The sequence below is a fragment of the Neurospora tetraspora genome (genome assembly GCF_033439725.1).
Source record: "Neurospora tetraspora strain CBS 560.94 chromosome Unknown B0H65scaffold_1, whole genome shotgun sequence".
NCBI classification, from domain to species: domain Eukaryota; kingdom Fungi; phylum Ascomycota; class Sordariomycetes; order Sordariales; family Sordariaceae; genus Neurospora; species Neurospora tetraspora.
In genome coordinates, this window is record NW_026944383.1 from 6393004 (window position 1) to 6416407 (window position 23404).

At 51.8% G+C, this 23404-nt stretch overlaps 7 protein-coding genes and 2 non-coding genes across 9 annotated transcripts; 3 read left to right on the top strand and 6 right to left on the bottom strand.

The window, feature by feature from the left end:
• Positions 1-23: 23 nt before the first annotated feature.
• On the bottom strand, positions 24-1233 carry B0H65DRAFT_416744 (uncharacterized protein; the record flags this gene model as incomplete). Its single annotated transcript, XM_062824052.1, has 4 exons — positions 24-131; positions 209-296; positions 359-494; positions 582-1233. The coding sequence occupies 4 exons, from the start codon at positions 1231-1233 to the stop codon at positions 24-26; spliced, it is 984 nt and encodes a 327-aa protein (XP_062687117.1).
• A 216-nt stretch (positions 1234-1449) lies between these two features.
• B0H65DRAFT_56910 (acyl-CoA dehydrogenase/oxidase) lies at positions 1450-3205 on the bottom strand. The gene has a single exon (XM_062830409.1). The coding sequence runs from the start codon at positions 2980-2982 to the stop codon at positions 1666-1668; it is 1317 nt and encodes a 438-aa protein (XP_062687118.1). The 5' UTR covers positions 2983-3205; the 3' UTR covers positions 1450-1665.
• Positions 3206-3346: 141 nt separating this feature from the next.
• B0H65DRAFT_415961 (uncharacterized protein) lies at positions 3347-4577 on the top strand (the record flags this gene model as incomplete). Its single annotated transcript, XM_062824011.1, has 2 exons — positions 3347-3990; positions 4082-4577. Coding segments are annotated over 2 exons (1140 nt in total), but the record flags the coding sequence as incomplete, so codon positions are not given.
• Positions 4578-4892: 315 nt separating this feature from the next.
• Positions 4893-4990, bottom strand: B0H65DRAFT_t49. The gene has a single exon. It is a non-coding gene; the product is annotated as a tRNA-Ser (tRNA).
• A 455-nt stretch (positions 4991-5445) lies between these two features.
• B0H65DRAFT_56956 (triose-phosphate transporter family-domain-containing protein) lies at positions 5446-6825 on the bottom strand. The gene is made up of 2 exons (XM_062830416.1): positions 6464-6825; positions 5446-6372 (listed from the first exon to the last, which is right to left on the bottom strand). The coding sequence occupies exons 1-2, from the start codon at positions 6653-6655 to the stop codon at positions 5548-5550; spliced, it is 1017 nt and encodes a 338-aa protein (XP_062687120.1). The 5' UTR covers positions 6656-6825; the 3' UTR covers positions 5446-5547.
• Positions 6826-9021: 2196 nt separating this feature from the next.
• On the bottom strand, positions 9022-11004 carry B0H65DRAFT_56952 (uncharacterized protein). The gene is made up of 2 exons (XM_062830415.1): positions 10072-11004; positions 9022-9989 (listed from the first exon to the last, which is right to left on the bottom strand). The coding sequence occupies exons 1-2, from the start codon at positions 10638-10640 to the stop codon at positions 9152-9154; spliced, it is 1407 nt and encodes a 468-aa protein (XP_062687121.1). The 5' UTR covers positions 10641-11004; the 3' UTR covers positions 9022-9151.
• A 2107-nt stretch (positions 11005-13111) lies between these two features.
• On the top strand, positions 13112-13182 carry B0H65DRAFT_t26. Its single transcript has one exon. It is a non-coding gene; the product is annotated as a tRNA-Gly (tRNA).
• Positions 13183-15048: 1866 nt separating this feature from the next.
• B0H65DRAFT_413636 (uncharacterized protein) lies at positions 15049-15678 on the bottom strand (the record flags this gene model as incomplete). Its single annotated transcript, XM_062823854.1, has 2 exons — positions 15049-15525; positions 15595-15678. 2 exons carry the CDS (start codon positions 15676-15678, stop codon positions 15049-15051), a joined length of 561 nt encoding a protein of 186 aa, XP_062687122.1.
• A 3976-nt stretch (positions 15679-19654) lies between these two features.
• Positions 19655-22394, top strand: B0H65DRAFT_57176 (glycoside hydrolase superfamily). The gene is made up of 2 exons (XM_062830490.1): positions 19655-19671; positions 19732-22394. The coding sequence occupies exon 2, from the start codon at positions 19900-19902 to the stop codon at positions 22204-22206; it is 2307 nt and encodes a 768-aa protein (XP_062687123.1). The 5' UTR covers positions 19655-19671; positions 19732-19899; the 3' UTR covers positions 22207-22394.
• Positions 22395-23404: the final 1010 nt, after the last annotated feature.

Here is a 23404-nt window from a genome sequence, read left to right on the forward strand (position 1 = left end):
TACTGTCATTATCGAGGCACCGATCAGAAATGGTTTCCACCACCAGGGCCCAACCCCAGCCTTGTTTTCCGCAGACGCTGAGGTGTGTCCAGATATTGGGGGTTGTTCAGACACGGGGAGTTGTTCAGACACTGCCTCTGGGGTGTGTTCAGACACTAAGGAGTGTTGAACAGATGGTTTGTGGGAGGATATGATCTCATCGACATACAGCTTTACCATCGGACGCAGTTTCGCCATAATTAGTGACATCGGAAAAGACAGAATCTCGCTGAGAGTGACCCTGGAGAAATAAAGGTCTTGGGTAAGTCAGCCTGCGGTATTAGATATACTTTTGATCTGGTTGGTGGGTACCGAGGACTTACATATTACGATAGAAATACCGACACAGGACGCCAAAATGATCGCGAATCCCACAAAATAGATAAACAGCTTCCAAATCTTGGCTATTCGACCGGGCCATTGAGCCTTGCTTTGAACGGTATCGCCGGAGTTGTCTGCTGAGGAGCATCGGCTTTGTTGAACTGGCTCCTGGGGCTGGCGTTGGGCAGAGCTGTTCTTCGGCTCGTAGGCAGTCTCGGTACATTTTAGTGGAGTGCCCATTTTCTTGAGGTATTCCTCGAGAGATCTTGTTGCTGTTTTCGAACGTGCTTTGCGTCGCAGACGTTGCCTCCCCTCAAAGGTTACGTTCCAAGCTCTGAGTTTGTCGAGCCTTCGAGTGTTCAGAGACACTTTGTGGGAGTTCTTCTTCTCCCTTGTGACCTGTGTTCCAGTTTTTCTTGTGTACTGGAGTGTGTTCTGTATCTCCCATATCTGGGTCAGCAGGATGGTGTCGTTCGTGTCATGGTCAGATAGCTTATCCATGTGTTTGCGGTTCTGGTTCTTGGTTACGGCTACCTCACCAGGCGGCTTCCAAGTAAACGCCGAAGGGATAGAGTCTCGAGGGACCTTCAGTTTTATCATTGTCTCGCTGGTCTGGCTGTGCCAACTAATTCTCCTTGGTTCGGGTTGGGTCTGGTTATTATTGCTGGTCTTGAATCGTGCCGACTTGTCGTCGCCGGCATCGCAGTTGATCGAAGTGTACTCTGTGATAGAATCCGTGTTGAGCCCATAAACGTGCTCAAGTGGTTTGCGCTTCGGAGGAATTTCAAACAGTCGACCCGGAGCAGACCCAAATATGGCGGGAATCCAAGTGTCCATCCATGAGTTGTTCGGGGCTTGATATGACTTGGCCATGGTAGGAGCTGATCCGTGGATTTGTTCGGGTGAGGCTCAACTGGTTAGATTCGGTTACAAACTGAAGTCATAGGAAGGGAGTTCGAGAGAAAGAGCGTTCTGTAGGTGCCTTCTTATTAGACGTGGTGCGGTTAATGCCTGCAGGTAATCAAAGAAAGTGGAAGGTTCGAGCGATAGAAGACGCCAGTTGGCGGAGGAAGGCGCGATCTATTGGTCGTTGTTGGCCAAGTGAGAGAAACTCACTCGCCCAACTTGACACCTCCGGCTTGCTTTCGCTTTCTTTTGTATCGACAACTCGCAAGTCACGACATGCTCAGTTTGGTCAAAGGCATCAACCGCCTTCCGGACGATTCGATCACGACACGTGTAACCAACAACGAAGATGAGTTCAAAGGCTTCTGTTTGCATTCCATTGTCCCAGGAGAGACTATCTCAGTAACTCCTTGGCAATTCGAGCACCTTCTCGGAGATGTAGTTGAGAATCATCTCCCGGCTGACCGGAGCGATCCTAGGTACCAGACACTCCCTAAAGTATCGCTCAACATCGTACTCGACAGCGTATCCCATCCCGCCGTGGGTTAGCACAGCTCTTTCGCACGCCGCAAAAGCTGCCTCCGCCGCCAGATACTTGGCGCTATTGCATGCCACTCCGACCTCCTCCTGTCGAATCGATCCATCCGTCTTGCTCGCATCGTACAACCTGGCGGCATGATACGTCGCATGTTTCGCCGCCTCGAGCCTCATATACACGTCCGCCAGAGGGTGCGCGATGCCTTGATTTTGTCCGATCGGTCGCTGGAAGACCACTCGCTCTCGAGCATACTCAGCGGCCTTACTCAGCGCCGCATATCCTAATCCAAGTGCCTCGCCAGCTAGAAGACAGCGCTCTGCATTCATGCCATGAAGAATGATCTTGAACCCTTGTCCTTCCTTTCCGATCAGGGAATCGCCAGGGATGGGGTAGTTCTCGAAGAAAACTTCATTGGCATCAACAGCTCGCCCGCCCATCTTCTTGATCTTGCTCACTTTCAACCGGTGGTCTTCCCTGTTCAGGTCGATACAGAATAGAGACAGTCCCTCACTCGGCTTCTTCACCTCATCGCGCGCCGTGGTCCGCGCCAGAAGCATCATCTTGTCTGCCACTTGGGCACACGTTATCCAGATCTTCTGTCCTGATACAGAGTATGAGCCATCATCTTGTTTCTTGGCGAATGTCTCTAGGCGCAGCGTGTCAAGACCGGCATTGGGCTCCGTCACTCCAAAGCAGACGCGGAGCTTTCCTGCGATGATGTTCGGAATGGTCTGTTCAAGTTGTTCCTGCGTTCCGAACTTTGCGAGCGGCTGGGTAGCATAGACGTTGGCATGAATCGACTGCGCGCCCGCCATACCTGCCCCTGACTCGGCAATTGTCTGCATCATCATGGTCGCCTCGGAGATACCAAGTCCGGCTCCTCCTAGCGCCTCTGGTAGGGCAATACCGAGCCATCCGTCTTGCGCGAGAGCAGCGTGGAACTCCTTGGGATACTCCTCGGTCTGGTCATGTTGCTGCCAATATGTGTTCGGGAAATTGGAGCATATCTTCATCACAGCATCTCGTACCATGAGCTGGGATTCGGTAAAGCCAGCCGTGGCCATCAAGTGGCGCCGTGCTGAAGTCGAAAAGGCATTCTTGCCGCTCACCGTCGATCGTGGCGTTATGCGCGGGAGCCAGCGGGCGGAGCGCGCCGCACTTTTGATGAACGTGGCCATTGTTGAGGCTAAAACAAAGTTGAAAAGATATGAAACGAGAAAGAGGCGAACGGTTTCAGCCAATCCATCATATGATGCTTCTTTTTGAGCTACCAAATCAAGGCAGGCGTGAGTCGATAAGTAGTGGACCCATATCCAGGTTATCACGCGTTGGAGTTGAGGGACGATTCAGGGGCACAAGGGGTAATGACAGCCGGTCTCCAACCCCCAAGAAAGCCAAAATGCGGGGTAAACCTTCTCCATCACAGGCGGCTATTGCGTAGTACATTGAGCTTGATCAACGCCGCGGCATCGTTGCAAATTGATATCTATATCTGGCCAAATTCCCAGGTCATTTCCTTCTGTGCACAGCAATTTATCAAGAAATCGGTCGCTCAGAGAACAATTCAACATCATCACATCTTTTCCCACCTATCCCAACATATTTTGTGCAAAAATGACAGTCCTACGATCAGCTCTGAGCCGGCAAACCCGGCCACTCAATCTCCGCGCTATGTCCAGGCCGAGGTCCCTCAGCACCAGCAGCACCAGCAGCATCACCGCCAGCGAAGCAGCAAGTGAGATGCTGCACACATCCCAGGGCAAGACCATTGTCCGAAAACAGACTCTAGACGGCAATCAGCTGCAAAAGTTGTGTCTCACACTGGGTCGAAGGTATGGCCTAGGCCCCCAACTGGACCTCACGCTCGGCTGTCCCCCAGCGGGAACACCAGTACCGCCGGGATACCATCTGGTGTACTTTACGCCATCAGAACTGGAGGAGGATCTTGGCGCCGATGGCACAGATCGCACGTTCAACGCACCGGCGCCCTTCACGCGGCGCATGTGGGCAGGAGGACAGATGCGGTGGAACGATGGTACCGAGCTGAGGGTCGGGGAGCAGGTGGAGGAACACACAAAGCTTCTCAGTGCCGTGGCGAAGAAGAGTCGTGATGGCAGTGAGATGGTTCTGGTGGAGGTGAACAAGGAGTTCTGGGGTGAAAGAGGCTTGGCGCTGGTCGACCAAAGGTGAGTTCAACTTTGTCTTGACATAAACAAAAGAAAGCGAAAGCGAGAAGAAGAAAAAGTGTTGTTTATACTTTTTGTTATTACCACACAGATCTTGGATCTTCCGGAAGGAAATCGACCTTTCGACAATATCATCCATATCCTCAAAGCCCCTGATGCCTCCACCACGAGGAGGCAAGTCAGAAGTGCGAGACGTCGTGGTCGGTGACAACGCCCTACCGGACCGGGTCTTCAAGTGGTCGCCCGCCGCCCTCTTTCGCTTCTCGGCTCTCACGTTCAACGCGCACATGATTCACTACAACGAAAGCTGGACGAGGGACGTCGAGAACCATCCGGGCGTGGTCGTGCATGGGCCGCTGAACCTGATCAACATGCTCGATTACTGGCGGGATGTTCATCGGGTGGAGGGGTCCGTCTTGGAGGAGATCTCGTACAGGGCGACGGCACCGATATACGCGGGCGAGGAGTATACGATGTCGAGCTCCAAGATGAATACGGATTACGGCATGTTTGAGGTGCTGGTGAAGAAGGGAGATCAGGTGTGCATGACGGGACATATTAGCGAGGCTTCGAGCTGGAGTTATTAGTAGGGAAGATGAGGAGCTTAATCATATATACCATTATAATAATGCACCAGTTGAGGATGTCTTGATGAAGTAAATGTTCTCCCATTTAGGGAATGAAATCAAATAGACTGAGACGGCGAAAAGAGGCAAATGAGTAACATTAAAGTTACATGCATCGATGCCTATCAACGAAGTGACAAAGACACCTTTCACCGACCACCCCTTTATCGTCAGGAATATTGTCTGAAAAAGGAAGCAAAAAGTCTGGAAACGCTTTGGGCATTGTAAACAAACACCAAAAAGTATTGTGAAAAGCTGCAAAAAGAGAAGTTGTATCGACGCGAGCAGGATTTGAACCTGCGCCTCCGAAGAGATTTGATAGACCTCGAATGGTAGTTCGAGTCAAACACCTTAGGCCACTCGGTCATCGCGCCTTGAATTTGTTGGTGACTGAAGAGCTGCATTGTACTGCCTATAAAGCTGCCTGCAAAAGTGTGGGCCGAGCGGGAGCGGTGAATCCACTTGCCAGCCCACGATGCTACAACACCAAATATCATCGAATCCATCATTGAGCTTGCCGAAAGTGATTCGCGTGCGATTGACGCTATTTTTGACGGTGACGATGTTTCCAGTTTGTTCGTTTGGGTTTTCATAAAAGGTGGTTGGAAACGCCGATGGCGGCAGCGAGATATGAAGAATCGTGGGGAAAGAACGAGAGCGTAGTAACAGATGCATTCACGAGACCTTCCTATGGGTTTGCATGATGACAGTCCGGATAATGACGACATACAGAATGAAATGCCATGTTGAACGGTAGATACGCTTATAATTTTTATGTACAATTCTTCCTACACTACGTCTTGCGAAACTCTATATGCAATTCACACCCAACTTCTATTCAACCGCAACCGGTAGGGTATCACACATCTCCCTTTATCGCCCAGCGTAGGACGTCTCCATGAACCAACCCCAGATGCCAAATGCAACCCCCTTACCTCCCACCCTTCTGCGTCTTACTCCTCAACTCAACAGCGCTATACCACGCCGCGCCCGCCAAAGCAATCACCATGCCCACACCATTCAAGAACCCAACCTGGACTCCAAACAACACAATACCCAACAGGATCGTCAAACACTGCTTGATATTTCCACACACCGTCATCGTCACCGCGCCCGCAACCTTATTCGTCGAAAAAGAGCTATAATTCAGACAAAACGCTAGCAGTCCATTACCCGCCAACGTCAAGATCAGTGCCCCCGACGGGCCCTCGGGGTTCTGCTCCCTAAACCCAGCCAGCTCACCGCTAGCAATAGCGCAGACCAACGCCTGCGCGCAAGCCAGGGGCGACATGCGCAGCAGCGTTTCCAGCGGGGAAAGGGCCAGGGCTCCCGTCATGATCCGATTGGTGGCGACGGTCTTGACGACAGCCAAGATAACGCCCAGGAAGGTGAGGATAAAACCGGCAGCGGTGAAGTAGTAATCGCCATAAGTGGCGAGGCCGACGCCCAGGATGAGTGGGATGAGAGCGAGGTAGGTGTCGCGCGGGTAGGAGCGGCCGTAGCGGAAGCGGTAGATGAGCACGGCGAAAAAAGGGCAGGTCGATCGCATGATTTGGTGGAAGGGGATGGAGACCATGGCGAGAGAGACGTTGGAGGTGGCGATGTTGACGGTAAACAAAATCGAGAAGAGGAAGAGGACGACGTTTTGCTGGAGACTGAGCTTCGTGAGGGTGAATCGGCCTTGGAGGAGGAGGATGTAGCAGCCTATGGACGCCGAGCCGGCGTGGAGGGCTGTGAGAAGCCATGGGTAGGAGAACTGGTGATGATGGTTAGCTTGGTGCTGTACACACAGGTGAGATGTAAGATGGTGGGTGGTATGAGGCTCAACTAGGAGGCTCGGAACTCACCTTGCCCAGAATGAGCTTGTTGTAAATCGTTAATGAAATGTTACATAGGAAGTAGACGGCCAAGTACAGTAGCTTGGTTGTGCCTGAGACTTCTTGTTCTGTTCTGACCGTGGGACTGGCAGGCTGTGGGTTGAGAGGAACCTGGGCCTCCAGGTCCTCGTCCTTGTCCTTGAAAGTTGGACTGCTAGACATGGTTGATGGTGATGTTGACCAGCTCAGGACTGATCGACCCTTGTGGTGGTGAGAATAAGGTAGAGAAAGAAGACCCGGAAGGCTCCGTGTCAGATGGGACCGGAGTTACAGGCTCCTGAGACCGATGATGGCTCTTTCGGGATATTTTGCTGTCGAAGAATGATACCGGGTAGGTAATGATGTAACGTGGATAGAGCGAGAGTATGAGTGAATGGGGGATGATACAAAAAGGAGAAGACCAGTCCAGCACAGGTTGTAGGGCTGAAACAACAGTGGTAGTACGGTAAGATACTCAATGCGGAACCTGAGGGCTCGATGAGTGGTGTTGGTGAAAAAAGAGGTCAAGACAACAGGAACATTCCCGTGTGTGTTGTTGCAGGATGAACCGTCCTCACATCAAACGGTTGTCCAAACTCCGAAGCCCACGCAAGAAACACGGCGGCTTCCCCACGATACACTAGCAAATTAGTGGCCGTTAAGGTTGGATAAATAGGAAAGGCGCTGGGTACCACCGGAAACAGGAGGTCAGCAGAAAAAAAAAAGAAGAAAGGCTCCAAGTTCCAAGGAATGACGTGCTTGTTTTGTTGGAGGAGGTTTCGGAAACGAGCACCACCAAGCAGAAAAGCTGCGGTGATTACATGGAAAAGCGGCTGTTCCGGGTCTTGCTGTGGGCATCTGTCTAGGCTTGTTACGGGGAGAGGCTTGGCTTGGAAACCTGAAGCCATGGCAGATATCATGGGCCATCCGATCAGAATTCCGGTGAGTGGATCAACAATAACTGATCCCGGCAACCAGGCTCACCAGGGACTTTGGTTGGAACATGTCCCCTGTTTCCTCCCCTGTTTCCCGCTCGCGTGCTGATCATCCATTTCACGGACGGTTCATCCTCCCCGGAGATAGAGAGGGAGGGGTGAGAGGTGGTCCATTCTGCCTCCAGGTGTGATACCAGCACCAGAGAGCACAATGGCCTCTGAATACCTATCGTGCAAGACCCTGAAGAATGCCGCACAAGTCACAGCCTCCCGCTCTGCACACTACTGTAATGCAACCGCCACAGCCCGATAGATCGAAATGTTTGGGTTGGACGACGATGGGTAAGGCTTCGGCAGCAACCGTTGTGCTGGACCCTGTTTCTGTGCGTCAGCATACCTAAGGTACAACTGCATTGGTGAATAATCATCGTTCAACCTGGCGGCTTTCCATCTTGTCCGACCTCCGCTCGGTAACCCGTCGTTCCTCTGTAGGTTGCCATAAAGACAGGCCGCCCGTCGTTTCGATGAAAAGGCCTGTGTTAGGCTACACCTTTTCCAACAAAACCCCCAATTTTATCACCCAACGAGAAGGTTACACTTCACAAACATCCAGGTCCACGGAAAGGTTGGGGTCGTGTTTGGACAAGGGTTACATGTACGCTGACCCGGTACTATCACGATGACGCGTAACCCTCAACCACACCTTCCCGAGTCTCCTTCCCCCAACTGCACAAAAGCTGCAGCGGCGAGAGCGGCTATTGCTACCACTTGTAGTTTAGATTCCAATCGAACGCGCAATCGCGCTTTGTCGTTTTCGATCCATCTCAGCGGAAATAGATCAACATGTGTTAAAACCCCCTTCTTTGACCTCGGATTGAGCACCTCCAGGCACCGAGCTCGCTCTGCGGGAGTGCTGAATGGCTGCAGGTGCATTCAGGTGCAGGCTGGTTGCAGAGGGCGTTGGTGGTGGTTGCTTTTTGGGGATGGTTGGGGTCTTGGAGCCCGTGTTTAGGGGCTGGGCGGTCTCGGCGGTTTCTGGGCATGTGAGGGGAAATCTTGGATATCGAATTTTAGGTCAGTCAACTGAAGAACTACGAGAGCGAGATGAAACAGGTCTTGTCCTTCTCGATGACGCCGGTTCTCAAGACTCGGCAGGAGGCCTCGAGGCATTCGGGATTTCTATCCGATCCGCTTTGTTCGAGACGAAGCATTAAAATAGAAAATGTAAACAAGTCTCCATCCCACCTCAATTCCCGATCATGCCCCCAGACAAGGGTCATTCGCTACAAGATCTCGGATCCAGAGATTCGGAAAGACCGAGCCGCCATTCGAGAAGGGGAATGGACCCTGTTGATGCGAATTTCGATACCGGGTCACCCATGTTCCTTGTTTGATCACCTTCTTTCCCCAGGCCAAGGCCATCGATGCGACAGCTCTCTTGATGGCAAACTTTTCGCTCTGGTTTCTCGGGTTCTGTCGGGTTGAAGAGCAATTTCAAGTGTTGTGAAAAGTAAGCATTATCCAACCTCTATCAGACTTGCTACATGTAGTCCCAAATCACAACGTAGGTCGTTGCAACTGGGATCAGTCCGAGCGCAAACCTGCGTCCAATATGTGTGTGTAAACATCCAACGACCGCTTCCTGTATAGCAAAAACTCCAGAGATGCAAGATTAGATGCAACATGTACTATACAAATCACAAGATGCGTCTTCTTTGCTTGGTGCATCTTGTCTTGAGAGAAATTAGTGACCGCCCACGCTGGCCTCCTCCTTGGCCTTCCTCTCCTGCTCCTCCTTCTCCTTCTTTGCCTTAGCCTCCTTCTCCTTCTTCAACTTCTCCTTGCGCTCCTTCTCTTCCTTGTCCTTCTTTTCCTGCTCTATCTTCTTCTTTTTCTCCTCGATCGCCGACGCGGCCCTCTCCTTGGTCAACTTCTTGTTTTGCTCGTACCAGAACTTGTCGACTTCAACCTTCAGGACGTCCTTGGTCGTCTTGTTGGCCCACTCGGGAAGCTCCTGCTCGGCACGTGTGACCCAGGGGCCCATCCAGCTGTCGCGCACGTACGAGGTTCCCGCAAAGTGCACAATCATGTCACCCTGCATCACCTTCCACTCCTGAACCTCGCCGCCGTGACCGTCGTCGTAGACCTCGTTCGTTCCCTTGTCAAACTGCTCCTCCACCATCTCCTTGCCGAAGAGCCAGGTGCCGTTCTTGAAGAAGGCATTGTTGACGGGCAGCGAGTTGAACCAGCGGATCGGCACGTCAACCCAATGATCCCGGCCAGCCATGGGTGTCTGCGCCAGAGGCGAGGCCTTGTCGGTAAGCAAGAATTGGAACGCGCTTTGGTCGCGGAATCGGTCCGTCTTCATGCGCTCCGAGTTGTAGATGGGGTAGGCGAGCACGGCCGACAGGAAGGAGACGGACCATGGGCTAACGCGGAAGGCGAAGACACCCGAGTTGAGGCCGTCCCAGTTGGACGAGATGACGAGGTCGACGTTCGAGAGACCCCTGGCATCCTCGGGCGGGAGGAAGAGCTCTAGAGGGGTGTAAGGGTTCATGACTACCGTGTCGGCGTCGAACCAGCTGTTATGTGAGAAGGGGTATCAGTTTGTGCTCAGATACTGTCGATCAGACAAGATGACGGCTTCCGTAGAAGTAGACTTACAAAACCCATTTCAGCCTCTCCTCCTCAGGCTTCTCCAGCTCTGCAACAATGATGGAGAGCAGATAGGCGGGCTTGGTCCATGCGCCCTTGGGCCGGCCGGCGCGGTCGTTCTCGATCAAGCTGCTGACCGCCTGATTCAAGGCGATGTAATGGGGGTAGCCATGTTCACGGTTATGGCGTTCATGCGTCTGCATTGCGCGGTGGATAACATCGACGTCGAGGGCGTTAGCCGCGACGGTGACCTTGGCCACGCGAGAGGTCTTCATCACCGGTGGTTTCTCATGCTCGGCGGGTTGGTTCGTAGCTGGCGGCGGGGTATTGGCCGTGGGAGCATCGGAGCCGGAACCGGCGGGCACGGAGTGGTCGACATCCTGGTTATCATTGTTGATGTTGTTTGGCTGTTGCGGCTCAGACTTGGGAGCACCGTGGAGGGGCACCTCGGAGCTTATAGCACCGCTGGTGAAGCTGGAGTTGTGGAAGGTGATGAGCCAGAGCCAGAGACAGCCAAGCACGGCTAGGACGCTGATAATCCTCAGGGGCCGTTGGGCCTGGAAATTGCTTAGAATCATGGCGGAAGAATGGCACAGGCGCTGACCCGACTCTTCATCATGTTGCGATGAGAAAAGCTCAAGGGACAGGTGAGACCATGAAAGAGGTCAAGGAGCGGATTCGGATCCGGAAAGGAGAAGCCACGGCCACAGAAAAAGATGGAGAATGCCGAGAAAGGCGGACGTTGAAGAAGTCATCCATCCCTGGTCAACCTTGTCCGTCCCAGAGCAGGCTGGGCGATCGGGATCGTCACTTGGCATTGCTCCCAGAATGATTTGTCTCCCAGTCTCCATATCAAGGGTCTTGGCAGGAGTGGGTTCAAGGTGGGCTGCTTCATGGCCGAGGTTGTGACAAAAACACGTTATATGGGGGTTTGCTAACAGTGTGTTCGGTTTATTCCTGTCACACCTTCGATGGCCAAGCGAAGGTGAAGAGGTTTGGCTCGGGTTTGGCTGCCAGAAGCTGTCTCGCTATCCTGACGATAGCCAAGGAGGACAACGCTCCAATCAAGCCCCTGGACGGTGGACAGCAACGGGATGACGGCCTCTGTTGTTCGAGAAAAGGGGTTACCTGCAGGCTGGGCATTGGCTGGGCTGTGAAGCCTTGCGTCAACCTGGCTGTCCCAACTTGCATCCTTTCATGATTTCTCTCTTCCTTTTTCCCTCCCTCAGTTCCCGCTGTCGCCGAGATATGTCAGCATGTGCGCCCACTGCCCAGTGAGAAACACGTAACCAGGCAGAAACATTCGATGGGAAGGAAGCTGTGCAACATTCCCACCTCTCCAAGTCAATCCTTCATGTCTGGAGTGCCGCATTGCCGACGGGACCGTCCTATTGTTCACATTCTGCTGAGACGGACTCCCGCTCTGTACAGCTGTCAACGGCTCCCAGTCAATCCGAGGACAGATTTACTTGTATACTGGCACAACATGGAGGTACCTTTGGGTATCAGTGTAGGTGCGGTCAACAAATCCAAAACTGAAATGGATTGAGGCCGTCGTTGAGTAACATGTCTGCTCCGGTTCCCCTAGTGATGTTATTCCAAAGAACGATGGTTTCTTCTGAAAAGTGTGGACGACGAGATTCTTCACTTAAATGTTTTGATGGATGAGGTTGTTCGTTGATGTTCCTTCCCGTCATCGGCCGTCCCTTCTTTCAGCGGTACTGACAGGGAACTTACAGCGGATGCGGGATGCCGGCATGGGGCAGGGGGGACGCGCGTAAGACGAGCGGGAGTGGGGCTCTTGGCGCTCTTGGCGCTGCTTGGCCAATTTCCCCGCGCCCAGCCAACTCACCACCACTCTGCACCGTGACACATGCTCGGGGTTAAATGTGCCTCCGAACAACTCCAATGCGACCCGTCATCGATAATTGACGACATTCATCACTCTGGCCAACGCTCATTGCATATCATGGCTTCATAAAGGAAGCTTTACGGCGCTGATGAGGCTCTGGTCTCGGATACCGACCATTTTGATGTTGAATACTAAACATCGAAAGGGATCACAGCGAGCGACCGGTTTCCCCCCTCCCTACAGGCATGTACTGGGAAGCGTCAGGAAACGCCAATATTTGAATTGACCACCCCAACACAGGAAGACTAGGAGCAACCCTCATACGAAAGTCCGTACGTGTCACAGCGGCAGATCCGAACCGACGAGCAAACCCAACCGCGCTCCCATAACTGGACCGTCTTGGCCATTGTCTATTTCCATCGTTAACCCGATTTTGACGGCGTGTGAGAGTCTTCCATCGGTGACGCCCGCCTCCCGGGACGCCGTTGGCAAAAAGAAAAGAAAAAAATTCCAGGAGAATCTCCCAGAGCATCTGAGCAAGCCGCAGTCAACTGGTGTTGACAATCGTCAGGCGCCTAACATGAAAGTGGACGACATGAATGGTAACCGAAGGGCCGATGCTGGACCAGACTTAAGGGACGGGTAGGAACCCAGAGGCACATGTTGGCTCCCTGGGCAGAGGTCTATAGTGAGCCTTCGAAACCATGTGAAGTTTAGGTTCCTTCGTCGTCGTGGTTTCTGCAACCGTTCTTCCGTGTTGGGAGCTTCCTGGAGGAAGAAGCGGCTAGAGGAGGCAGCGACCCAACTTCGTCTGTATGGAAGAACACCAGGCTTTTCTGTACGAGCTGGATGCCTTGCTCCAGTTGGAAACAGCCCATCTTGACGGGCATGGAGAGTTCTATTTGATGGACCAACGTGGTCTTGGGACCTGAAGAGGACTCTTGCAAGATGGTCGCCGTTATCGATGGCTTCATCTGCCCACGAAGGCTGGCTGTCACTCAACAATGTCCGCCGTTGTCCCATGTCGATCTCGACTGATTAGGTTCTACTGTCAACAGTGTCAAGTGAAGGTCATGGCAAGTGTCTTCCGGATCAATTGAGAGAAGATCTAGGACATTGGGGGTTCTGCACATTGTGCAAGTACCTCTACACATATAAGGCCAACATTCTGCTCAAATAAGCATCAATCATCTGATAGCGCCAGTGGTTTAGTGGTAAAATCCATCGTTGCCATCGATGGGCCCCGCGTTCGATTCGCGGCTGGCGCAAATCATCTTATCTTTTTGCCAATTTTTTTTGTTCCGCTCTCGCTTGAAAGCGCACCTAATTCCTTCCACTTGTTTTGTTTTACGAAGTTTGTTCTTTTTGTGTGGACTTCCTTCCCCTCGGAGTATCTCACATCGAAATTGTCAGACAAAGGAAGCGGTTGATCATCCCGCTTCGGGGTCGTCCGATGCTTTCAGTTTCGACCACGGTACTTTCTGCCGCGCCCTCAATTCAATGCTTCGAGACTGGTGTCTTTTTTGCCTCGATTCCCTGTTAGCTCTCATCGCGATCATTTAAAGATTCCGTGGGTAAAAGCGATGGTGATAGGGATGGTGAGGAGCTGATGAGGTGAGCTCTGAGCTCCTTCTCACCCCGCCGCCACTAAAACAATGTCCATTTTCAGGCACCCAAGCTCCCCCTCTGGGTCTGCGATCGTCGTCATGGGATAGTGGGCCTGTGCCTCCCACCCAATTAATGTCAACAACAACAACAAAAAGCACGACACGCTGAAATTTGTCGCGACGACCACCGGATAACACACGATGCGTCTTTATCTCACCTGATTTTTTTGAGGAAGAAAATCGCGCCAAGGAATTCTTCAGCTGCATTACAGCGCTTATTAACGCCAGCCTTCATACACTCTCAACGCTTCGTTATGATTAAGTCCATCATCTGCCACGGCGCGTTGGTGCAGCAGCTTTGTTGATGTAACCGCTATCGCGGACCTCGAGATCACTTTTAGGCGGCTACGGACCAACAATTCAATGATGACGAGATGATCACCCAGCATACACTGGAATACTCAAATCCCGGTCTTCTTCACGTATGACGGCCTACCTCTTGTTCGAATTACCTCCTCACCCCACCTCATAACGCTGGCCGACCAAAAGCTGGACTAAACGTTTCTCGAACAATCGTGGAGATCCACGTCCGGAGCTTCATTTTCAACCATCGGCACGCAACAGTTGTCGAGCGGCACTTTCAAGAACTTCCCTCTTGGCTGGACCCCGAAGAGAACCACCGCATTTTGAGTTCGAAGCTCGTCTGGGACGACTCACCTCACCTCACCAAGTGACCGAGTACGGATATCACCACGAACCAGTGCTATGAACAGAGAAGGAAAACGACGACGACGAAAACGGAAGAAGAAGAAGAAGACATGCCCCACTCAACATTAGAAGAGCCTGAGTCCGCCTTCTGCAGGAGGTGCAAGGAAATGAGACCTGTCGGCCACACAGAACACGGCAGGCGCGGTGCGAGCGGAGGAGGGGGACTGGAGAGCGCAACGGCTACTGCTCCTAGAGGTACCTTTCGACCTCCAAGTATGATCAGGCAGAACGCGACTGTTGGTCAATCTACTTGAGCAAGTGCGGAAGCACCATCAGGAACATGGATGGAGAAAACATTACCTGTGCTAAGTAAGGGTCGCGAGTTGGGTACGAAGTTGATATGTTTGGATTATTACAAGACTCCCGGAGGCAGAAAACCTGTCAGAGAGCTCCAAGCTGAGTGAAGGGACGGGTCGGTCCCTGGTTGGGGATTATTAGAGGAGAGGACGCAGGTCCACGACTTGGATTGTCGGCATATATGGTGTTGGATGGATGGGATTGGGTCTGTCACAGTATGTATGTATACACACAACAAGGTCATGGTCCGGATTTTGGATGCGTGGTGCACTCAAGCTGACATACAGTGTGTCACATCACGAAGTGTCAAAGAAAGGATGCATCACGTCGGCCATATATCACTTTTCATTCAGTGAACAAGCCAGTTCATGTTCATAACATCATCATACAGGATACAGATCCCAACAGTCCAATACCATATCGTACAACTTCACTCCAGCCTTACATCACGACTCAATCTCTTCAACGCTTCTTGTGCTCAGTAGCAACCCTCTCCGCCGTCTCCGGCAGGCTATACTCCGCACCTTCCCTCTCACCCCTGATACCCCTCCTGATAGGCTCAGGCTTATCAGCGGCCAGCTCACGGACCTTGTGCTCGACGGTCTCGGCATGCTTGTCGGTGGCGCCCACGCCCTCGAGCCCGGAGTGCTCTTTCTTGCGCTTACCGGCGTGCATGCCGTGCAGCTCCCTGCTCGTCTGACCCTGCATCGGCTGGCCGTACTGGGTCTGGTTATAGATGGACTGGCTGGTGGAGCCCCTGTAGGCGTCGAGCGGGTCGGTGCGCGAAGATGGGTCGACGTCCGGGTTGAGAGCCTGACCGGGGGTCTCGTGGATCGGGTTCGGCTGGTAAGAGTCCTTCTCGGGAGCGGTGCCGGGTGGGAAGGTCTTGGCGTGGAATTCGGGCGCGGCTTCGTTGCCTACTTGCGGGCCGAGTCGGTGCTGATGGGTTGGTGGCATGCGTTGGTTATCGTGAAGCTGGAAGGGGGTTTGTTCGGATTTGATACTTACGCCAGATACGTGTTGGGGCTTAGATGGAGGGACCTTGGAGTGGAACTCGCCCTGGTTGGTAACGGAATCGGGATTGGCGGACATTATGAGTTATGTTTGACTTGATACTTGTGGATTTGGATGGGATTTGGGTGGTGAAGTTGGATTGTAGCGGGTTTATAATTGTCGATTGAGTCGTTTTTATGTTGTCGATGTGTCTAATAATCTGGAACGATAAGGTCCATGTGAGCTCAAATAGGTTTTAGACGTTGATATAGCCCGCTGTGGTGGTAAAGGGTAGCTGTAGCCATGATGTCAACCTTACGGTCATTGACATCATCCACGTCGAATCGTCTTTGGAGGTGTGTAGATGATCGGAGAATGCACCAATCTTCTGTCTTCAGTTGAGGTTGTTGACTTCATGATACATGAAATCTCGATTCGTTGATACGAAACCCTGATGGTGTAGTTCTTGTCTGCAAGTACACCGTCGTAGAGTCAAGTCGGCGAAGACAGGAGACATCGCCATGTCTTGGCACGGTTGGCAGGTGTTAAGAACATTCTACAATCAATCCATGGTAGAGCCACGCTGTAAGCCGAAATACAGTTACCGCGACCTGATCTGATCTCCCCCAATTCTCCCAAATCATTCGATGCTTCCACTTCGCTTACCGTAAAGACTCGGGGCGTTGATTTTTAGCTTCCAGGGAAATCAGACATAATCAGTACACTTGAGGCACCTCTAGCATTGCAGACTGCTCGAATCTCTTCCAAAACCCAAACCCTAAGGCACCTAATACATAGATTCTGTCAGTTAGGCCCTGGAAGCTAAAAATCAACGCCCCGAGTTTATACGGTACTTGCAAGATCGTCTCATATCTGGTCTTGTAGTTTGCTGCGACCATCTCGGATGTACAACATACCGGAGAAACTCGGTAAACTGGCAAAAAGCTATCCCTCTTTGAGCGCCCGACAGTAAGCACAGGAAGCAGCATACGTCTGTACATATGTCCGCTCAGTTAGTGAAAGCTCTACAACACTGCCCACCACTATCTTGCCTGCGTTTCACCTTACAGGACTGGACTTCTGCCCTACAGATCTGCCAGTACTAAGGGGAAAAAGAGGTTTTTGGGGCATTAGCTTTTTGCCAGTTTACCGAGTTTCTACGGTATGTCAAGGAGGGATATCTGACATTTGACGGTAAAAATTGCTGTGATAACACACAGGTTCAAAAGCGAGCACCTAGGGTACATGGTAACCTTTAGTTGTCCCAAGATACTTACATCTCTACACGCTGACCATCATGATAAGTTGATGTTTTGTTGTTGAGGTGTTGTTGCCGGAAACACTCGAACAGTCTTGGATCAGTGGGGTCTACGGGAGGCCCAGCAGTAGGGAAGGATGGATCTAGGGAGCGGTTAGCACATGCGGTGCACTGTGGGGTCCCTGCATTCAGCCGCTGTCTGCAAATGTGGCTGCCACATCGTGCGCCGTTGAACTTCAAGCCGGCATTCCATTGCCAAGGAGGGCTTTATCTGAAGTTGTTACCCTCAAATTGCGGAAGCCTCATTGTAATATGCTCGGTAATTGTCTTTTCAATTCATTCATCGTCAGGTTTGAAAGCGGTGGTGTTGTGGATTGCGAGACGGCTTCAATCGCGGTGTTCTTTCCCGCTCCATCTTGCATCGCGACACCTGCAATGATGTAATGGCGGGGCACATTACAGCGGGCGTCGGGCGGTGAAGGGGCCCGACCTCGTCCACCATTGATACCGGCAGGTACAACAAGGAAGCAGGGGAGAATGGTACGTCGGTTCCTTCTCATGTTTTGTTACACTGTTGCTTACCAGGACCTGCAGTGTCAGCCTGAAGCGACGGGAACTGCGAAAAGGATGGCTGGCGTCGCGCTTTGTGTTCGTCTAGAAGTCAGCATTCCAGGTTTGTGCTAGTCCACCTCAGCCAACCACCAAGTGGTGATCGAGCTGATCTTCCTCTACACTACGACCAACTGAATCTCAGCTTCCCGGGCGCAACACCACAAAGGACACCCCAATTCGTGCCTTTATGTATCATCAAACGGGTGTCGTTGTTGCAAGTGTATTAAAGCCAATTTCGATTGTGCCACCACTGCTTGAGGACGATGCCCTGATGGACGGAAGGACCAGCTCTCCTTCCTCACCTCTTAACACTTCGCTTTCACTTGGGTTATCAATGCTGTCACAATTGCACCTTCCGTCAAGTCTACGCTCGGTCCTCCTGTCTCCAGGAACAGGAATTGTGATGCTTGCCTTCAGCTCTTGTCCATCTGATGTTCTCGGGTTCCATTCATTTGGACCGTCCGATATTGCATGAGCATTGCAACTGCAGGCGCGGGGTTCTTTTCCATTTTCACCGTTTCCTGTTTCCAACAAGCAGCGTGCCTGCGTTCCCATGTCCGATTGAGCATACCGCATCTACTCACGAGAACCGGTTCTTTCTAGTCCAGGAAAGGCTTACCGTATAAACTCGGGGCGTTCGTTTTCGGGATCCAGCAGTCTGCGGCAGACTCTATCGGCTCCAACGAATAACAATTACATAGGCGCAACTCGAGTGCCTTATCTGAAGACATTCGAACATGTCCGCAATGCTGAATGTGCTTCCCCTGCTAGATCCCGAGAACGAACGCCTCGAGATGATACGGTAGTTCCCGCTTTTAGAAAAAACCGGTTCTAATGAGTAGAAGCGGTATGCAATCACGAGCGAGCGACCTGATGCCTCCCAGACAAATTGTTTCTGGCATTTCTTTCTGAAACCTTTGATGCCGAGGCTTTTCGGTCCTTGGCGCCGAACGAGATGGCTTTCCTTCGATTTTCCCTCCACCTTCCTTGTCCGTCAGGGCGCCTTGAATCGCTGGAACCGCTGAAACCATTGGGGTGACAGGCCCACCAACCAACGACCAACCACCTGGATTCTCTTTTTTTGGCATTTCAACCTGTTACTACCTACTATATTGAATACACATATTTGAAGAAGAGCGACATTGGCTCAATGACCAAACCTTGTTCATCAAAAACATCATGTTCAATACATGTTCAGATGAATTTATGTTATCAAATTCTTGGATGTTGAATAAATCTCTATGTTGAAAGGTCTTCGTTCCTTCCCTCTCGGCCTCTCGCGCTCCTTCCTTGTGACCTTGTGAAAAAACGCATTACCAAGAAGATGCATCACCAAGAAGATGCATTCATCACAAGAAGAAGCATTACCAAGAAGAAGGTGCATTTCCAAGAAGAGGATGCATCACAAGTACCAAGAAGATGCAACACCAAGAAGGATTACTAAGAAGATGTCTTACTAAGAAGATGCATCACCAAGAAGAAGAAGAAGAAAAAGAAGAAGAAGAAGAAAAAGAAGAAGAAGAAGAAAAGAAGAAGTGAGCCTCGATGAGAGCTTCTTTCTTTTATTTTTTGAAAACATGGTTTTTTTGGTTCAACATTTGTTGAACCGTCTGTGGAAGCTCCAACATCGTTGAAAGTCCAACATTGGATCTGTGCGCCCCACGGGTATGAGACCCCCTCTCCCCGGCAGGGGCACCACTTCTCCGCGCATCCAGACTCTAGCCCCAGCCATCCAGCCATCACATCGCAGGAGGACAATCCACTGATCCACCATCCCACCCGCGGGTGTGCCAGTTTTTGGTCCAATGCGACGGCATTGCGACGGGATACCAACCGCCGCAAAAACACGAACAGGAACATTGTAGGATTCAGCCGATCGACGGGAGCGCCCTCTGCCTTGGCTGGCCGCTGTTTGGAAAGTAGGACAAGAAAATCACCTCGCGTCACACACTTGACGACAGGCCACGCCAGACCTCATCCTCTGTCTTCGCAAGTTTCAAACAACTGTTTGAGCATCTAGTTCAAAGTAGCCTTCTCTTGCTGCGATACCAGATTACCAGGCACCGGCCGTTTGCTTTCATCGGCGTCCGAGACAAAGCGTCATTGTTTGTTTTGTCGCCTGGTATCGGGTCTGGACTGTCCCACGAGTCTGCGACACTGCAACGCCGGGAACACCTCGCTCGTAATACCCATCTGTTTTCCGTGTTCACCAACTCTCTCTGGTATGTTGCCTCCTGCTCGATTGTTTGTCCTCATACTAAGTTATTCAATGTACACAACAGCTGAACATTGTCCCTTGTTTGCTCAGATTTCCAGGACACTGTCTAGTCCCAAACGCCGCGAAATCGACACTGTTCTTCCTCCTCATCTGCATCTGCGGCCGTTTAGAGCCTGGCGCTCATGACCTAGAACTCGTCTGAACTTGTTGCTACCCGTCCTCGTATCCGAGAATGGCACACCCAAGATATGTATTTGACGACCACCAAATGGCGGAACGAGAACCTCTTGGTGCATCAGCATCTCCATACCATCCACGAAACCAGTACTATCCGCCCTCGCGTTCCCAGCAACAGTACCAAGATTCATTCCGTCCGCCGTCCTTCGGACCCCGACCCGGAGCCCATTCCGATTCTGCCTTTGAGCAACTTCGTATGCAGAGACGCAACAGCCGAGGACAATCATCAGAAAGGAGTAATGGTCATGGCAACTTCAGACCATACGTACCAGCTGGTGCGGCATCCAACAGCTACTACGAGCCACAAGATATAGTGTCGCCTATATCCCCTCCCCAGCCGCCTCCTCATCGCGCCGAGGGAAGACTGTGGGGTAATGATCAGGTTAGCTACTCGGAGTCACAACGACCAAGGGCCCTCAGCAACATCACTCCTGGAGCGGACGACTTCAGCAATGCTGCTGCCGGTGGTATGACGGGGATTGCGCTGACTGTCGCTGACCAGACTGCGAGGGAGAGCGGACTCAACGCACTTCACGGCCCCGCTTACCCAAGAGAATACGACCAATCAAGGCAATTCCAAAGCCAACAGACCCCCGGGCCCAATGCGCGCGAAGCATCGAACTATCCCCAGGCGCAGATGTCTTATGCCAGTTCATATACACAAAACAGCGGGCCCCCTAGCCTACAGAACAGTTCACAGGCACTAGATGCTGCGCAATATGCGCCTGGGGCCGGTACACCTGGGCAGGCAACTCCCTCGAGAAGCCCACCCCAAGGTCCTGGTACGACAGGGGCAGGTATTTACACGGACGATCCCTTTTTGAGCTATGGCCGTCCTCAGCCACCAGGTCTGGGGGTTGTCGATCCGCTCGCCGCTCTTGATGACGATGGCGACGACGGGCTCAACTACCACCGCAAGTCGAAAAGGAACAGCATACTCAGCCTTGGTAATGGGAGCAACAAGAGCGCTGCAGCCGTTGCTGGCACCGCTGCGGCTGGCGGCGTCATTGGGGGTCTGGCCAGCGGTAATGGGAGCGGCAATGTCTCTGGCTATACTCCGGTGAAAAACAATGTCCAGATGACCGACACTATACAAGCGGCTAGTCCATATGATCCAGGTTTTGTAGCTGAAAGGCCTGGGTGGAACTATACAGGCAAGTCGAGCAGTAAGGGCAAGAAGTGGAGGCTAGTGGCCATCCTGGCGCTTGGCCTTCTTGTCGCTGCCGGCATAGCCCTCGGAATAGTATTTGGTGTTGTGCTCAAGCACGGCGGAGAAGACAAGAAACAGGGTGAATCTCAATCCGCTGCTGATGATGACACGCAAAAGAATGGGGATCTCGACATCAACTCTTCCGAAATCAAGGCGCTCATGAATAACCCCGACCTACACAAAGTGTTCCCGGGTATGGATTATACGCCACTCAATACCCAGTACCCGGATTGCATTCACAACCCTCCCTCGCAAAACAACATCACTCGTGATATCGCGGTTCTGTCACAGTTGACCAACACGGTTCGGCTTTACGGCACCGATTGTAACCAAACCGAGATGGTCATCCACGCGCTAAAGCAGCTGAAACTCGAAAACACCATCAAAATTTGGATGGGCGTTTGGCAGGATGGCAACACGACGACTAATGATCGTCAGCTCTCCCAGATGTGGACAATCCTCGACACTTACGGCGAGAAATGGTTCAAGGGTCTTATTGTAGCTAACGAGATTCTGTTCCGCGAGGAAATGACCCTCACCGGTTTGAGCACACTTCTCTCCGACGTCCGCACAAACCTCACCTCCAGGGGCATGAAGCTACCTGTGGCAACCAGCGATCTTGGCGACAACTGGGATGAATCACTGGCCAAGGTGAGCGATTACATCATGGCGAACATTCACCCTTTCTTTGGCGGCGTCCCCGTTAAAAAGGCAGCGGCATGGACCACGAATTTCTGGCAAGACCAGGTCGGCGCCTTCATGAAATCGGACAAGTCCAAGAACATCATCAGCGAGACAGGTTGGCCGTCACAGGGTGGGACGGACTGTGGTTTGGATACCAAAACTACCAACTGTCCTGATCGTGCGGTGGCCGGTATTACCGAGTTGAACCAGTTCATGAGCGATTTTGTATGTTCGGCACTCGCCAACGGAACTAATTATTTCTGGTTCGAGGCGTTTGACGAGCCATGGAAGGTTCAGTTCAATACCAAGGATCAGCAATGGGAGGACCACTGGGGTCTCATGGACGTGGACAGGAATCTCAAGAAGGGGGTCAAGATTCCGGATTGTGGTGGCAAGACGATAGACTGAGCGAAGTTTTGTGTTTACGGTTATGGAAAGCTCAAAAGGAGACGGCGCCAATGATGCGTATTGCGGTCTTGTTTCCGACGTGGTCTGGGACACCGACGAGTCAGTACTGGATTGACCACACGCAGGGTTTATGGTATAAAGAGTGCGTTGTTGTTCCGATGGCAATAAAGCCAGAAAGGCTTTGGAATGTATATGATGGAATGATGACGAAGGACAGGATGGATGGGTTATGAGATGTGGACATAGCATAGTAGAAAGGGATACATGAATTACTGTCTGACAAGGGTTTATATATCTCTTAGCTTCGTCGAAGGAGGACCCTGCGGGGAGTTTTTCCTCTTTTGTTGTACTTGATCGCGATATATATCATAAAGTATGGGGGGAAAGATATTGCTGCTGTGGCTTGCTTTGCTAGAGTTGAACGGAAAGGACTGCCTTGGATTGTGTGGGCCTTGCATTACTTACCACCAGCTAGCTCCCTGCGTGAGCTGCACCATAATTCTTCGAGATAGACCACCACACACACCGCTTTGCTCTTCTAATCTTATCGTCGCGTGGGCTGTCAATCTCTCTAGAATATGTTGGCGTATCAATCACCAACCAGCGCATAGTTAATAATTAGACCTCGAGTTTCATATTGCAGCATATCATACCAGTTACAACAAACCACTCAACATTGCAAATCGGTCCGTCCGGATAAGTTGCTCCCCCCGGCCTACCGCTTGCTTAGGCGAAGGGTACGAAGGGAGTTCCGAGAAATATGACATGTCAAGTGTTGTAGGAAAAGGTTCATAACGCAGAATGGTTAAAGTCGGTCAGTGTCCGAATCTGAGCTTCTTGCCTGGAAGTTGGCATCAGCTGGGTGTTGACCGTAAGCCAAGCAGACCAAATCCGGCTTTTCCATCTCTTACTTGTTTCAAAAACAGCTCCAACTCCTGTCGAGTCAATGAAGTGATGACAAATGATTTGGTGAGCGAAAGTATGTGAATGGACGGAAAGATGCTACCCGACAATAAGAGACATCGCCTCTAAGCGTTCGGCAGGTATTAACCGAGTCTAACCGGCCCTTATCCCATCATATTGCGAATGACTTCATGCCACTGGTTCGGTGCTTGTTTGTTTTGTCTCTCCTCTTCGCAAATTCTGACATCGTCATCACAGATCCAAGCCAACACTCCGATGTCGAACCGTGAGATGA

Excerpts from the sequence above, each read along its gene's own strand:
- B0H65DRAFT_56910 (XM_062830409.1), bottom strand. The coding sequence starts at position 2,982 with ATGGCCACGTTCATCAAAAGTGCGGCGCGCTCCGCCCGCTGGCTCCCG.
- B0H65DRAFT_56956 (XM_062830416.1), bottom strand. The coding sequence starts at position 6,655 with ATGTCTAGCAGTCCAACTTTCAAGGACAAGGACGAGGACCTGGAGGCC. Across the intron at positions 6,373-6,463 it reads ACAAGCTCATTCTGGGCAAG|TTCTCCTACCCATGGCTTCT; the intron begins GTGAGTTCCGAG and ends CATCATCACCAG.
- B0H65DRAFT_56952 (XM_062830415.1), bottom strand. The coding sequence starts at position 10,640 with ATGATTCTAAGCAATTTCCAGGCCCAACGGCCCCTGAGGATTATCAGC. Across the intron at positions 9,990-10,071 it reads GAGAGGCTGAAATGGGTTTT|CTGGTTCGACGCCGACACGG; the intron begins GTAAGTCTACTT and ends CTCACATAACAG.
- B0H65DRAFT_57176 (XM_062830490.1), top strand. The coding sequence starts at position 19,900 with ATGGCACACCCAAGATATGTATTTGACGACCACCAAATGGCGGAACGA.